This window comes from Salmo salar, chromosome 15, assembly GCF_965601325.2.
Source record: "Salmo salar chromosome 15, fSalSal1, whole genome shotgun sequence".
Taxonomy (NCBI): Eukaryota; Metazoa; Chordata; class Actinopteri; order Salmoniformes; family Salmonidae; genus Salmo; species Salmo salar.
In genome coordinates, this window is record NC_138305.1 from 19796952 (window position 1) to 19813431 (window position 16480).

Consider the following 16480-nt stretch of genomic DNA (forward strand, 5'->3'; position numbering starts at 1 on the left):
CCAGTGATAACCAGTTTATTCTCAGCTCCATGTTACTGTAGGCTATGTACATAATTGACAGAGCAGAGTTAGGCACATTGTCTGAACACTTCTACACAATATACTGGATGTATAGCACTGGTAATGCTAACACTAGGCTAAAGCATAGCACTGGTAATGCTAACACTAGACTAAAGCATAGCACAGGTGATGCTAACACTAGGCTAAAGCATAGCACTGGTAATGCTAACACTAGGCTAAAGCATAGCACTGGTGATGCTAACACTAGGCTAAAGCATAGCACTGGTGTTGCTAACACTAGGCTAAAGCATAACACTGGTGATGCTAACACTAGGCTAAAGCATAGCACTGGTGATGCTAACACTAGGCTAAAGCATAGCACTGGTGTTGCTAACACTAGGCTAAAGCATAGCACTGGTGATGCTAACACTAGACTAAAGCATAGCACTGGTGATGCTAACACTAGGCTAAAGCATAGCACTGGTAATGCTAACACTAGGCTAAAGCATAGCACTGGTGTTGCTAACACTAGGCTAAAGCATAGCACTGGTGATGCTAACACTAGGCTAAAGCATAGCACTGGTGATGCTAACACTAGACTAAAGCATAGCACTGGTGATGCTAACACTAGGCTAAAGCATAGCACTGGTGTTGCTGACACTAGGCTAAAGCATAGCACTGGTGATGCTAACACTAGGTTAAAGTATACAACATGTGATGCTAGTTCTGGGCTATAGTATAGCTCATCTGATGCTAGTTATATGCTAAAGTATTGCACATGTTAGCACAATACCTAAGTATAGCACTGGTGATGCTAACACTAGGCTAAAGTAAGCTAAAGCAAAGCCAAGGTGACGTTAACAATCTGATAAAGCATAGCTAACACTAGGCTAAAGTATAGCACTAGAAATGGTAACGCTAGGTTAAAGTATAGCACATGTGATGCTAAAGTAGCATAGCACATGTAATGCTAGGTTAAATGCTAGGCTAACACTAGGCTAAAGTAATGTGAAGCACCTTTGATCGTGGCGAGAACCCCAGCTGATTGCATACGAGTGAGTGAGGAACTAACGCGACACACCATACAGAAAGAGACAGAGAGCTGTGTCATGTTGCTGGTGACAGTATTGAACCAGTGTGTGTGTTAGTTAGTAGTGTGACAGCAGCAGATAGAGAAACTAGGTTCAGGTTATATTATCACTAAGGGCCAGTTTCCCAGGCAAAGATTAAGCCTAGTCCTGGACTAAAAGGTGCTTTCAATAGAGAATCTCCATTGAGCTTTATTTTTAGTCCTGGACTAGGTTTATCCTGTAGGGTTGGTCTGCATGAGTTAGGGTCTGTCCAGATGAGTTAGGGTCGGTGCAGATGAGTTAGGGTCTGTCCAGATGAGGTAGGGTCGGTCCAGATGAGGCAGGGTCGGTCCAGATGAGGTAGGGTCGGTCTGGATGAGGTAGGGTCGGTCCGGATGAGTTAGGGTCTGTCCAGATGAGGTAGGGTCGGTCCGGATGAGTTAGGGTCTGTCCAGATGAGGTAGGGTCTGTCCAGATGAGGTAGGGTCGGTCCGGATGAGGTAGGGTCGGTCCAGATGAGTTAGGGTCCAGATGAGGTAGGGTCTGTCCAGATGAGGTAGGGTCGGTCCAGATGAGTTAGGGTCTGTCCGGATGAGGTAGGGTCTGTCCGGATGAGTTAGGGTCGGTCCAGATGAGTTAGGGTCGGTCCAGATGAGTTAGGGTCGGTCCGGATGAGGTAGGGTCGGTCCAGATGAGTTAGGGTCTGTCCAGATGAGGTAGGGTCTGTCCAGATGAGGTAGGGTCGGTCCAGATGAGTTAGGGTCGGTCCAGATGAGTTAAGGTCTGTCCAGATGAAGTAGGGTCTGTCCGGATGAGGTAGGGTCTGTCCGGATGAGGTAGGGTCTGTCCAGATGAGGTAGGGTCTGTCCAGATGAGGTAGGGTCTGTCCAGATGAGGTAGGGTCGGTCCGGATGAGGTAGGGTCGGTCCAGATGAGTTAGGGTCGGTCCAGATGAGGTAGGGTCTGTCCGGATGAATTAGCCACATTGTGATTACTGTCTAGTCGCTAGTGCATTAGTATGAATGACCCTGTGCATGTAATCCATACAGCCATACAGGTGTGTAAAGCCTAATCTTACAAAACGAAATGACTTTTATTTAGTACATATTATGTCAATTGTTGTATACAACATCAAACTACTAGAGTAGCAAATTCTCAGAGATTTCCTATAAGACGTATACATTTTTATATTCTAGTCTAAATAAATTTAAACCATGATTTTGACATCATTTCAGAGGAACAGGAGATCATAGTCAACATAGGTCATGTATCTACCTTTCTCCCTTGGTAGAGTAGATAAGAACAGCCAGGTAGAGATAGCAGAGAAATAGGAGGGAGAGAACACGTTATGATAGAGGAGAGATAACTAGTTATGATAGAGGAGAGAGAGAACTAGTTATGATAGAGGAGAGAGAGAACACGTTATGATAGAGGAGAGAGAACTAGTTATGATAGAGGAGAGAGAGAACTAGATATGATAGAGGAGAGAGAGAACTAGATATGATAGAGGAGAGAGAACACGTTATGATAGAGGAGAGAGAGAACACGTTATGATAGAGGAAAGAGAACTAGCTATGATAGAGGAGAGAGAGAACAAGTTATGATAGAGGAGAGAGAACAAGTTATGATAGAGGAGAGAGAACTAGTTATGATAGAGGAGAGAGAACACGTTATGATAGAGGAGAGAGAACAAGTTATGATAGAAGAGAGAGAGAACACGTTATGATAGAGAGAACACGTTATGATAGAGGAGAGAGAACACGTTATGATAGAGGAGAGAGAGAGAACATGTTATGATAGAGGAGAGAGAACACGTTATGATAGAGGAGAGAGAGAACACGTTATGATAGAGGAAAGAGAACTAGCTATGATAGAGGAGAGAGAGAACAAGTTATGATAGAGGAGAGAGAACAAGTTATGATAGAGGAGAGAGAACTAGTTATGATAGAGGAGAGAGAACACGTTATGATAGAGGAGAGAGAACAAGTTATGATAGAAGAGAGAGAGAACACGTTATGATAGAGAGAACACGTTATGATAGAGGAGAGAGAACACGTTATGATAGAGGAGAGAGAGAGAACATGTTATGATAGAGGAGAGAGAACACGTTATGATAGAGGAGAGAGAGAACACGTTATGATAGAGGAGAGAGAGAACACGTTATGATAGAGGAGAGAGAGAACATGTTATGATAGAGGAGAGAGAACACGTTATGATAGAGGAGAGAGAGAACACGTTATGATAGAGGAGAGAGAGAACATGTTATGATAGAGGAGAGAGAGAACTAGTTATGATAGAGGAGAGAGAGAACACGTTATGATAGAGGAGAGATTGAACATGTTATGATAGAGGAGAGAGAGAACTAGTTATGATAGAGGAGAGAGAGAACTAGTTATGATAGAGGAGAGAGAGAACTAGTTATGATAGAGGAGAGAGAGAGAACACATTATGATAGAGGAGAGAGAGAACAAGTTATGATAGAGGAGAGAGAACAGGTTATGATAGAGGAGAGAGAGAACTTGTTATGATAGAGGAGAGAGAAATAAAGAGTGAAGATAGACGATCAGAAAGCATCCTAAAGGAGATCGAAGCAGAGAGTGGAGGAAGAGGAGGAGGAAGAAGAGGAGGAGGGTCTCGCTGGCAGATGAGGAAGTCGGGTTTCCAGGATTGGCTCAGAGAAGAAGTAGATTAATAGGAGGGAGAGGACAAGGTGCCAGCGTTACTGTCCTACAAAGAGATGCAACGTAGAAGAGGAGAGGGGGAGTGAGAGAGGAGAGGAGAGGTGAATGGAGAGAGAGAGAGAGAGAGAGAGAGAGAGAGAGAGAGAGAGAGAGAGAGAGAGGGAGAGACAGCAGTCATTAATGTAGTTTAATATTCCTATCTGTGAACTTTTCCTGACCGGAAAGACTTCTATATCAAATACCTATTAACAATACAAACCTGCTTGGAAACATTTTTGTCACTAATTTGAATATGCCTATATAATCATTCTTGTTTCATTAAATGGGGCCTTTATTAAGGCAACAGTGCTCCCTCTTGTCGACAGAGAACCACTGCTCTGCATCAATGAATACAGAGGAGGATGAAGGGGAAGAGGAAGAGGACTGGTAGGTGGAGGGGGGAGGGGGGAGGAGGAGGAGGAGGGGGAGTAGAAAGAGGAGGAAGAGTTGTGGACTCACATTACTGCATGGGGTCGGACTCAGTGGTCATGGTGACATAATTGGTTGGCAACAGCCCCGTGACCCCGTTGACCTATCCACCAATCAGGGTTGTCATTGTCCAGAACGTTGATCAGCTGACCTTTGGAGAAGCTCATCAAGTCCTGATTGGCTGCTGTGTAGTTGTACCTGGCGATGACCTGGCACAATGGGATCAGAGATACAGGAGGAGGAGTTAGGGACATCAGTGAAATAGAATAAAAAAATGAGTAGAACTCTGCTTTGTTCCGTTAAAAAAATAACTTCCACTGGAAACACAGTTGGATATAGAGGGTTTACAGAGCCCTCAGAAAGTATTCACACCATGTTTTAGAAATGTCAACAAATTAATTCAAAATGAAAAGCTGAGTCAATAAGAATTCAACTCCTTTGTTATGACAAGCCTAAATAAGTTCAGGAGTAAATATTTGCTTAACAAGTCGCATAATAAGTTGTATGGAATTGGTAGATGAGTAAAACAAAAAAGCAGACATTGAATATCCCTTTGAGCATGGTGAATTTATTAATTACACTGGATGGTGTATCAATACATCCAGTCACTACAAAGATACAGGTGCCTTTCCTAACTCAGTTGCCAGAGAGGAAGGAAACTGCTCAGGGATTTCATCAAGAGGCCAATGGTGACTTTAAAACAGTTACAGAGTTTAATGGTTGTGATAGGAGAAAACTGAGAATGGATAAACAACATTGTAGTTACTCCACAATACTAACCTAAATGACAGATTGAAAATAAGGAAGCCTGTACAGAATAAAAACATTATGTTTGTAATAAGTCACTAAAAGAAAACTGCTAAAAATGTGGCCAAAAAATTAACTTTGTCCTGAATACAAAGCGTTATGTTTGGGGCAATTCCAACACATCACTGAGTACCACTCTTTATATTTTCAAGCATGGTGGTGGCTGCATCATGTTATGGGTATGATTGTCATCGGCAAGGACTAGGGAGGTTTATAGGATAAAAATAAAGGGAATAGAGCAAAACAGTAGCTGCTGCCTTGGCAGGAACTAATGGGGATCCATAATAAACCCCAGGAATAGTAGCTGCTGCCTTGGCAGGAACTAATGGGGATCCATAATAAACCCCAGGAAGAGTAGCTGCTGCCTTGGCAGGAACTAATGGGGATCCATAATAAACCCCAGGAAGAGTAGCTGCTGCCTTGGCAGGAACTAATGGGGATCCATAATAAACCCCAGGAAGAGTAGCTGCTGCCTTGGCAGGAACTAATGGGGATCCATAATAAACCTCAGGAAGAGTAGCTGCTGCCTTGGCAGGAACTAATGGGGATCCATAATAAACCCCAGGAAGAGTAGCTGCTGCCTTGGCAGGAACTAATGGGGATCTATAATAAACCCCAGGAAGAGTAGCTGCTGCCTTGGCAGGAACTAATGGGGATCTATAATAAACCCCAGGAAGAGTAGCAGATGCCTTGGCAGGAACTAATGGGGATCCAAAATAAACCCCAGGAAGAGTAGCTGCTGCCTTGGCAGGAACTAATGGGGATCCATAATAAACCCCAGGAAGAGTAGCTGCTGCCTTGACAGGAACTAATGGGGATCCATAATAAACCCCAGGAAGAGTAGCTGCTGCCTTGGCAGGAACTAATGGGGATTCATAATAAACCCCAGGAAGAGTAGCTGCTGCCTTGGCAGGAACTAATGGGGATCCATAATAAACCCCAGGAAGAGTAGCTGCTGCCTTGGCAGGAACTAATGGGGATCCATAATAAACCCCAGGAAGAGTAGCTGCTGCCTTGGCAGGAACTAATGGGGATCCATAATAAATACAAATTGAGGGGTGTAGTGGGATATAGTGGGGCACAGAGGGGAATAGTGGGTATGGAGGGGAATAAAGGGGTATAGAGGGGGGTATAGGGGTATAGAGGGGGTACAGTGGGTATAGTGGTATAGAGGGGGTACAGTGGGTATAGAGGGGTATAGAGGGCAATAGTGGATATAGAGGGGTGTAGTGGGTATATAGACTATAGAGGGGTATAGAGGGGGTATAGTGGATATAGAGGGGTGTAGTGGGTATATAGGCAATAGAGGGGTATAGAGGGGGTATAGAGGGTTGTAGTGAGTGTATAGGCTATAGAGGGGTATAGTGGGTATAGAGGGGTATAGAGGGTTGTAGTGAGTATATAGGCTATAGAGGGGTATAGTGGGTATAGAGGGGTAAAGAGGCTATAGATGGGTATAGTGGATATAGAGGGTTGTAGTGGGTATAAAGGCTATATCGGTTATAGAGGGGTATAGTGAGTATAGAGGCTATATAGGTTATAGAAGGGTATAGAATGGTATAGAGAGGGTTTAGTGGGTATAGAGGGGTATATAGGTGTATGGTGGATATAGAGGGGTGTAGTGGGTATATAGGCTATATAGGTTATAGAAGGGTATAGAAGGGTATAAAGGGGTTTAGTGGGTATAGAGGGGTATGGAGGGGGTATAGTGGGTATAGAGGGGTATAGAGGGCAATAGTGGATATAGAGGGGTGTAGTGGGTATATAGGCTATTGAGGGGTATAGATGGGTATAGTGGATATTTAGATTTCCCTCATTAAAATGCTAATCAATTTATAACATTTTTGACATGGGTTTTTCTGGATTTTTTTGTTGTTTTTCTGTCTCTCACTGTTCAAATAAACCTACCATTAAAATTATAGACTGATCATTTCTTTGTCAGTGGGCAAACGTACAAAATCAGCAGGGGATCAAATACTTTTTTCCCTCACTGTAGAGGGGTAAAGTGGGTAAAGAAGGGTATAGTGGGTATATAGGCTATAGAGGGTTATAGTGGGTAAAGAGGGGTATTGTCACATCCTGACCAGCAGAGGAAGCAATTGGATTAGTTTTGGTCAGGATGTGACAGGGTTTTTGTGTGTGTGTGAATGGTTGTTGGTGATTAGGACTCCCAATTGAAGGCAGGTGTGTTGAGTTGCCTTTGATTGGGAGTCCTATATAGGAGTGTGTGTTTTTCTTTGGGGTTGTGGGTAATTGTTCTTGTCATTGTGGTTGCACCTGACAGGACTGTGTTGACTGTCAGTTTTTCTTGTTTTTGTAAATTGCATAGTGTTCCGTTTATTAAATCATGTTGAACACTAACTCCGCCGCATTTTGGTCCGTTTCTGAAGACAGCTGTTACAGAATTACCGACCAAACCAGGACCAAGCGGCGGAGGAGGAAGGAGCAGCAGGAGTACAGCGTTATGGACCAATGGACTTGGGAACAAATCCTGGACGGAGAGGGACCATGGACTCAGGCTGGGGATTATCGCCTCCCGCAGTGGGAGATTGAAGCGGCGAGAGCGGAGAGGCGCTATTACGAGGAGAGAGAGCACAACAAGCGCGAGAGGCAGCCCCAATAATTTTTTTGGGGGGGGCACACGGGACAGTCGGTGAAGCGGAGGTCGGAACCAGAGCCAGTCGGGCTGACATGGGAGGTGAGCGAGGGGTACGAGGCAGAGACGGTGACAGAGTTAATGGGTAAATTAAAGGAGAGAGAGATGAGAGAGCTGCTAGTGTGGTGCATTAAGTACGGCATTCGCCCTAATGAGCGTGTCGTGGGAATGATGTCACCTGAGGCAGCTCTCCATACTCGTCCTGAGGTACGTGCTGGTTGTCTGGTAAAGACTGTGCCTGCGCCCAGAAACAGGCCTCCTGCATGTCTTCCCAGCCCTGCACGTCCTGTGCCTACGCCCAGAACCAGGCCTCCTGCATGTCTTCCCATCCTGGTCAAGCCCGTGCCTTCTCCACAGACCAGTCCTCCAGTGGATCTCCCTATCCTGGTCAAGCCCGTGTCTCCTCCACGGACCAGTCCTCCAGTGGGTCTCCCTATCCTGGTCAAGCCCGTGTCTCCTCCACGGACCAGTTCTCCAGTGGGTCTCTCCACCCTGGTCTCTCCTGTGCCACCTCCTCAAACCAGGCCTCCAGCGGGTCTTCCCAGACTGGTGAGTCCAGGGCCTGCGCCCAGAGCCAGGCCTCCTTTATGTCTCCCCAGCCTGGTGAATCCTGAGCCGGATCTGCCAGAGTGGCCCGCCGTGCCGGATCTGCCAGAGTGGCCCGCCTGTCCTCCGGCCCATCCCGAGTGGCCCGCCTGTCCTCCGGCCCATCCCGAGTGGCCCACTTGTCCTCCGGCCCAGCCCGAGTGGCCCGCCTGTCCTCCGGCCCAGCCCGAGTGGCCCGCCTGTCCTCCGGCCCAGCCCGAGTGGTCCGTCTGCCAGGGTCAGCTCGAGTGGCCCATCTGCCCGGCGCAGCTATCGGCACCACCAAAGTGGACGACGCCGAAGGTGGAGCAAGGTTTACGTCCCGCACCTGAGCCACCTCCAGGATAGGTGGGTTGGGGAGGGAGGGTGTAGCACAGTGCCGTCGTTGACGGCAGCCACCCTCCCTTCCCTCCCTTATTGTTTAGGGGTTATTGTTTATTGGTTTTGTTGGGGTATTGGGGATTTTTTGTTGTGTTTTCTTTTTGTAAGGTGCATTACGGGGTCTGCACCTTGAGGGGGGGGTACTGTCACATCCTGACCAGCAGAGGGAGCAATTGGGTTAGTTTTGGTCAGGATGTGACAGGGTTTTTGTGTGTGTGTGAATGGTTGTTGGTGATTAGGACTCCCAATTGAAGGCAGGTGTGTTGAGTTGCCTTTGATTGGGAGTCCTATATAGGAGTGTGTTTTTCTTTGGGGTTGTGGGTAATTGTTCTTGTCATTGTGGTTGCACCTGACAGGACTGTGTTGACTGTCAGTTTTTCTTGTTTTTGTAAATTGCATAGTGTTCCGTTTATTAAATCATGTTGAACACTAACTCCACTGCATTTTGGTCCGTTTCTGAAGACAGCTGTTACAGGTATAGAGGGGTAAAGTGTGTATAGAAGGGGATAGTGGGTATATAGGCTATAGAGGGTTATAGTGGGTATAGAGGGGTAAAGTGGGTATACAGGCTATAGAGGGTTATAGTGGCGTATAGTGGCTATAGAGGGGTATAGAGACTATAGAGGGGTATAGTGGGTACAGAGGCTATAGAGGGGTATAGTGGGCTATAGAGGGGTATAGAGGGGTATAGTGGCTATAGAGGGGTATAGTGGGGTATAGAGGGGTATAGTGGGATATAGAGGGGTGTATAGGCTATAGTGGGGTATAGAGGCTATAGAGGGGTATAGTGGGCTATAGAGGGGTATAGAGGCTATAGAGGGGTGTAGAGGCTATAGAGGGGTATAGAGGGGTATAGTGGCTATAGAGGGCTATAGAAGCTATAGAGGGGTATAGTGGGTACAGAGGCTATAGAGGGTTATAGTGGGCTATAGAGGGGTATAGAGGCTATGGAGGGATATAGTGGCTATAGAGGGTATAGTGGGTATAGAGGGGTGTAGAGGCTATAGAGGGATATAGAGGGGTATAGTGGGTACAGAGGCTATAGAGGGGTATAGTGGGCTATTGAGGGGTATAGAGGCTATAGAGGGATATAGTGGCTATAGTGGGGTATAGAGGGGTATAGTGGGGTATAGAGGGGTGTATAGGCTATAGAGGGGTATAGAGGGGTATAGTGGGGTATAGAGGGGTATAGTGGGGTATAGAGGGGTATAGAGGCTATAGAGAGGTATAGAGGGGTATAGTGGGGTATAGAGGCTATAGAGGGGTATAGAGGGGTATAGAGGGGTGTAGAGACTATAGAGGGGTATAGTGGGTACAGAGGCTATAGAGGCTATAGAGGGATATAGTGGCTATAAAGGGGTATAGTGGGGTATAGAGGGGTATAGTGGGTATAGTGGGGTATAGAGGGGTATAGAGGCTATAGAGATGTATAGAGGGGTATGGTGGGGTATAGAGGGGTATAGAGGGGTATAGAGGGGTGTAGATGCTATAGAGGGGTATAGTGGGGTATAGAGGCTATAGAGGGGTATATAGAGGCATAGTGTGTATATAGGTGCATAGTGGGTATAGTGGGTAGAGGCTATAGAGTGAGGATGGTTGACATCCCTGTTATAGAGGGGTATAGTGGGTATAGAGGCTATAGAGGGGTATAGTGGGGTGTAGAGACTATAGAGGGGTATAGAGGGGTATAGTGGGGTATAGAGGCTATAGAGGGGTATATAGAGGCATAGTGTGTATTTAGGTGCATAGTGGGGTATAGTGGGTAGAGGCTACAGAGTGAGGATGGTTGACATCCCTGTTATAGAGGGTTGACACCCCTCAGATAGAGACGTATCAGATGTGCTTCTTGTCAATTCAGAAAGTACAATGACATTCCAACTCTGATTCTGTTCCATTACTTTTTAATGAGGAAAATGTAGAATTGCAATTCGGTTTACTTTCTGAATTGACTGGAACTGACCCCAACCATGGTGTAGATGGGGCAGGTAGAAATATTTAGAATAGATCAGCCAGCATTCTGACCAGACCGGTCAGGTAGAAATAATTAGTATAGATCAGCCAGTATTCTGACCAGACAGGTAGAAATATTTAGTATAGATTAGCCAGTATTCTGACCAGACCAGTCAGGTAAAAATATTGAGTATAGATCAGCCAGTATTCTGACCAGACCAGTCAGGTAGAAATATTGAGTATAGATCAGCCAGTATTCTGACCAGACCGGTCAGGTAGAAATATTTAGTATAGATCAGCCAGTATTCTGACCAGACCGGTCAGGTAGAAATATTTAGTATAGATCAGCCAGTATTCTGACAAGACCAGTCAGGTAGAAATATTTAGTATAGATCAGTCAGTATTCTGACCAGACCAGTCAGTATAGATCAGCCAGTATTCTGACCAGACCTGTCAGGTAGAAATATTTAGTATAGATCAGCCAGTATTCTGACCAGACCAGTCATGTAGAAATATTGAGTATAGATCAGCCAGTATTCTGACCAGACCAGTCAGATAAAAATATTGAGTATAGATCAGCCAGTATTCTGACCAGACCAGTCAGATAGAAATATTGAGTATAGATCAGCCAGTATTCTGACAAGACCAGTCAGGTAGAAATATTGAGTATAGATCAGCCAGTATTCTGACCAGACCAGTCAGAAATATTGAGTATAGATCAGCCAGTATTCTGACCAGACCAGTCAGGTAGAAATATTGAGTATAGATCAGCCAGTATTCTGACCAGACCAGTCAGGTAGAAATATTGAGTATAGATCAGCCAATATTCTGACCAGACCAGTCAGATAGAAATATTGAGTATAGATCAGCCATTATTCTGATCAGACCAGTCAGGTAGAAATATTTAGTATAGATCAGCCAGTATTCTGACCAGACCAGTCAGATAGAAATATTGAGTATAGATCAGCCAGTACTCTGACCAGACCAGTCAGGTAGAAATATTTAGTATAGATCAGCCAGTATTCTGACCAGACCAGTGAGGTAGAAATATTGAGTATAGATCAGCCAGTATTCTGACCAGACCAGTCAGGTAGAAATATTTAGTATAGATCAGCCAGTATTCTGACCAGACCAGTCAGGTAGAAATATTTAGTATAGATCAGCCAGTATTCTGACCAGACCAGTCAGGTAGAAATATTGAGTATAGATCAGCCAGTAATCTGACCAGACCAGTCAGGTAGGTTGTTACCTGGGACAGGTGCAGGGGTAGTCTTGCTGCTGGTGGGAGGGAGCAGTTTAACATGAGAGGAGCGGAACCAGCCTGTTTGTTGCCTCTTCCCTCGAACCTGGAGGACAGAACACACACATCTACTACTCCTGTATTCTGGTGTTCTTTCATTTAACCAGGAAGCCACACACACACACATCTACTACTCCTGTATTCTGGTGTTCTTTCATTTAACCAGGAAGTCGCATTGAGTTTGACATCTCTTTCTCCTGGACAAGAAAGCGGCCCAATCCTGTGCATTTACACAGCCAATTCTGATATATTTTTTTTAGTTACTCATTTGTCTTTTGACCATTCAGATCTTATGCCTATTATTGGGTAAAATATCAGAATTGCACTGCCTGTGTAAAGGCAGTCTTAGTTACACACACACACAACATCCATAGGGTGTAAGGTGAAGTTGCCTGGACGCAGATCTGGGGTCAGTTTTACATTAAGGTTAGGATTGGGGAGAGAACCGAGGGGAACCTTTTACCCCCAGAGTAGATGTTATGATGTCAGCTGACCTGCAATTCCCCAAGCCACCAGCCGGAGGAGTTCTTGGCATGGACCACGATCAGTTGCCCCGGTGACAGACTTAGCTGCTCTGTAGTCAGGGCGACTGCGGCCATGACAGCCTGGGCGATCTCTATCGACCAATCACAGAGACAGGTTGGAGGTTCAGACATCTACTGACACACACTTGAAATCAGTCTGAAACGATGCCACTATAACTACTAGGCTGTAGCACGGCTTTTAAATGTGTGTGTGTGTGTGTGTGTGTGTGTGTGTGTGTGTGTGTGTGTGTGTGTGTATTCGTGTGTGTGTGTGTGTGTGTGTGTGTGTGTGTGTGTGTGTGTGTGTGTGTGTGTGTGTGTGTGTGTGTGTGTGTGTATTCGTGTGTGTCCTTACCAGGTTTCTTGGAAGCAGCTCCAGGCCTAGTGATCTGGAAACACAAAGCCATACAAAGGAAACTAAATAACAACTCTCCATAACACATTGTTGCATTGTTGTAACACAGTATTACATCACAACAACGGTGACAGACTGTAAAGTGACTGAAACCTCTTGTCTTAGTACTGTTCTCTGTATCACTGGTTCTCAAACTTTGTTGGTTGCTGTACGCCCAATAACATTTTTCCCCAGCCGGAGTACTCCTCATGAATTTAGGAAGTACTGTAAAGTTATTGTTCATCTGTAGGGCTGTTGTTGTTTAAATTCCCCAGGGTTTTTCCAGATATCCGGTTGGAAGATTCCCAGAATCGAGAGGGAATAAGCAGAAAATCCAGAATCTTCCAACTGGGACTTTTGCAACCTGATGTGAGTCCTCTTAGTCCTGTTCTCTCTCCTCTCCTCTGGTTGAATGAGTTAGAGATAGAGGCAGTGTTGGGGGTAACGCGTTATAAAGTACTCAAATTACTTTTTGTTGTTGTAACAAGTAACTTAACGTGTTAGTTTTTCAATTTAAGTAAACAGATGCTTAGTTACTTTTTCAAATAAGGAAATTGTAACTTTTATTTTTATTTCTGCCAAATAAAAATTCACACACTTCCTGTTTCTTCAAGAACGTTGTGGCAGGAAGCTAGCTAGCTAGCTAGCAAGATGGCAGAGCCAACAGGCTTTATATCGTGGAAGTATTCACATTATTTAGAATGGATAGAAGAAAAAGGAGGAAAAACACATAATAATAAAATGCAAACTGAGCTTCGGGGATAAACACCTGTCAACTGAGAAGAACTCAACTTCAAATATCAAGAAGCACCTTCAAGCCAAGCACAGCTCCACAAGACTGATGGAGAAAGACCTACGCCAACCAAGCCAAGCACAGCTCCACAAGACTGGTGGAGAAAGACCTACGAAAGCCAAGCCAAGCACAGCTCCACAAGACTGGTGGAGAAAGACCTACGAAAACCAAGCCAAGCACAGCTCCACAAGACTGGTGGAGAAAGACCTACGAAAGCCAAGCCAAGCACAGCTCCACAAGACTGGTGGAGAAAGACCTACAAAAGCCAAGCCAAGCACAGCTCCACAAGACTGGTGGAGAAAGACCTACGCCAACCAAGCCAAGCACAGCTCCACAAGACTGGTGGAGAAAGACCTATGCCAACCAAGCCAAGCAAAGCTCCACAAGACTGGTGGAGAAAGACCTACGCCAACCAAGCCAAGCACAGCTCCACAAGACTGGTGGAGAAAGACCTACGAAAGCCAAGCCAAGCACAGCTCCACAAGACTGGTGGAGAAAGACCTACGCCAGCCAAGCCAAGCACGGCTCCACAAGACTGGTGGAGAAAGACCTACGCCAACCAAGCCAAGCACAGCTCCACAAGACTGGTGGAGAAAGACCTACGCCAACCAAGCCAAGCACAGCTCCACAAGACTGGTGGATAAAGACCTACGCCAACCAAGCCAAGCACAGCTCCATAAGACTGGTGGAGAAAGACCAACAAAAGCCAAGCCAAGCACAGCTCCACAAGACTGGTGGAGAAAGACCTACGCCAACCAAGCCAAGCACAGCTCCACAAGACTGGTGGAGAAAGACCTACGCCAACCAAGCCAAGCACAGCTCCACAAGGCTGGTGGAGAAAGACCTACGCCAACCAAGCCAAGCACAGCTCCACAAGGCTGGTGGAGAAAGACCGACGCCAACCAAGCCAAGCACAGCTCCACAAGACTGGTGGAGAAAGACCTACGCCAACCAAGCCAAGCACAGCTCCACAAGACTGCTGGAGAAAGACCTACGAAAGCCAAGCCAAGCACAGCTCCACAAGACTGATGGAGAAAGACCTACGCCAACCAAGCCAAGCACAGCTCCACAAGACTGGTGGAGAAAGACCTACGCCAACCAAGCCAAGCACAGCTCCACAAGACTGGTGGAGAAAGACCTACGCCAACCAAGCCAAGCACAGCTCCACAAGACTGGTGGAGAAAGACCTACGCCAACCAACTGTCATTGATCCCGAGGATGATGACGCTTCCGCTCCAAAACAGCAACATCTTGATTTCTGTCCGGCTAAACCTGTCACCCCGAGAGAACTACATTAACCTGTATGCGTCTTTGATGATTGTAAGTAAATCCTTTGATTTCATGACATTTATTTCAATGCATTAAGTTTAGGATTTATATGACAGTTTGCATTCGTGGTCAGCAGTTTAATGCGTAGGTTATTTACATTTTCATGTCGCTATTTCATGTCGGGATTGTTGTGACTTAATGTATTTAGTGGTTTTAAAATGTATATTTGGTTTCATAAAGCTGCCTAAATGTTGGTTTTGATTTATGGACAATGTTCCTTTGATGCGTTGGATTTATCGAGATAGAATTTTAGTTTTTTGATGCATTTCGATAGTTGAATATGGACTTTGATCAGAACATGTCGACATGCTGCTATTCATTCATCTGTCTTTTATTATCATAATGTGTATACCTTTTCTCCTTCACGCGTTTTGTGGAACAGTTACACTTGAATATAGGCTGCTGAACTACAAAAGGAAAAATAATAACGCGATAAAAAAAATACATTGTTTATAGTTCAATTTCCTGAAACAACAAACAACCATTAGGACATCTGACAGAGATCAGTCTGGAGCTCTCCCATGATGACAAAGATCAGTCTGGAGCTCTCCCGTGATGACAGAGGTCAGTCTGGAGCTCTCCCATGATGTCCGATGACAGAGACGTCAGTCTGGAGCTCTCCCATGATGTCCAATGACAGAGACGTCAGTCTGGAGCTCTCCCATGATGTCCGATGACAGAGACGTCAGTCTGGAGCTCTCCCATGATGTCCGATGATAGAGACGTCAGTCTGGAGCTCTCCCATGATGTCTGATGACAGAGACGTTAGTCTGGAGCTCTCCCATGATGTCCGATGACAGAGACGTCAGTCTGGAGCTCTCCCGTGACGTCCGATGACATCAGTGTTGCTGACAGTGGGCCACATCTTTAGGTGCTTAGCAGAACGTTCCACTTTGAATATCCCGCGAGTACTAAGTAGGAGTGGTAGCCAAGCCATTCTAAGGTGGTATGCACCCTCTACTGGGCATAACAATGACCAAGGCATTTCAGAGGGTTTTCAGTTTTTTGGGGGGGTAACGCAAAAGTAATGTAATGACTAACGAGTTACTTTCCACAGTAAGAAATTATGTAATGTAACAAGTTACTTTTAACTGCAGTAACGTTGAAACCTAACGAGTTACTTTCAAAAGTAACTTACCCCAACACTGGTCAGGTGTCAAGGGTCAAGGGTCAGGGATACTAACCTCTGGTTCCACGGGTTTGATGTAGCTGGAAGGGAACACTCCGGTCCGGTTTCCAATGCACCCCCTCCACCACTCCCCCTCCTGCTCTGTTACCATGACTACGTCCCCCTCAGAGAACGTCAGGTCGACCGCCTCCGGGCTCTCATAGGTGTACAGGGCCACAAACTCTGATTGGACAGAACACAGCTTGGTGAGCAAACAACAGAACTTCTGATTGGAAGGAGAAATTAAAATGGACAAGCATAACCACAACGTGGTGTAGAATAAAATAACCAAACAGCAACCTTTTACTGGTGTGAGTACCAAATGACACACTATTCCCTATATAGCGCACTACTTTTGACCAGAGCATTTGGGA

The 16480-nt window shown here is 45.6% G+C and overlaps 1 protein-coding gene across 1 annotated transcript in view; it reads right to left on the reverse strand.

Moving 5' to 3' along the window:
- LOC106593452 (intersectin-2) overlaps positions 1 to 16480 on the reverse strand; it is an 82961-nt gene continuing 66481 nt past the window's right edge. The window contains exons 22-27 of the mRNA XM_045695265.2: positions 16123 to 16289; positions 12778 to 12811; positions 12393 to 12514; positions 11848 to 11944; positions 4250 to 4428; positions 1 to 3797 (exon numbers count right to left, since the gene is read on the reverse strand). Of these exons, the coding sequence (XP_045551221.2) occupies positions 4343 to 4428; positions 11848 to 11944; positions 12393 to 12514; positions 12778 to 12811; positions 16123 to 16289 (506 nt within the window). The 3' untranslated portion in view covers positions 1 to 3797; positions 4250 to 4342. The remainder of the gene's footprint in view (positions 3798 to 4249; positions 4429 to 11847; positions 11945 to 12392; positions 12515 to 12777; positions 12812 to 16122; positions 16290 to 16480) is intronic.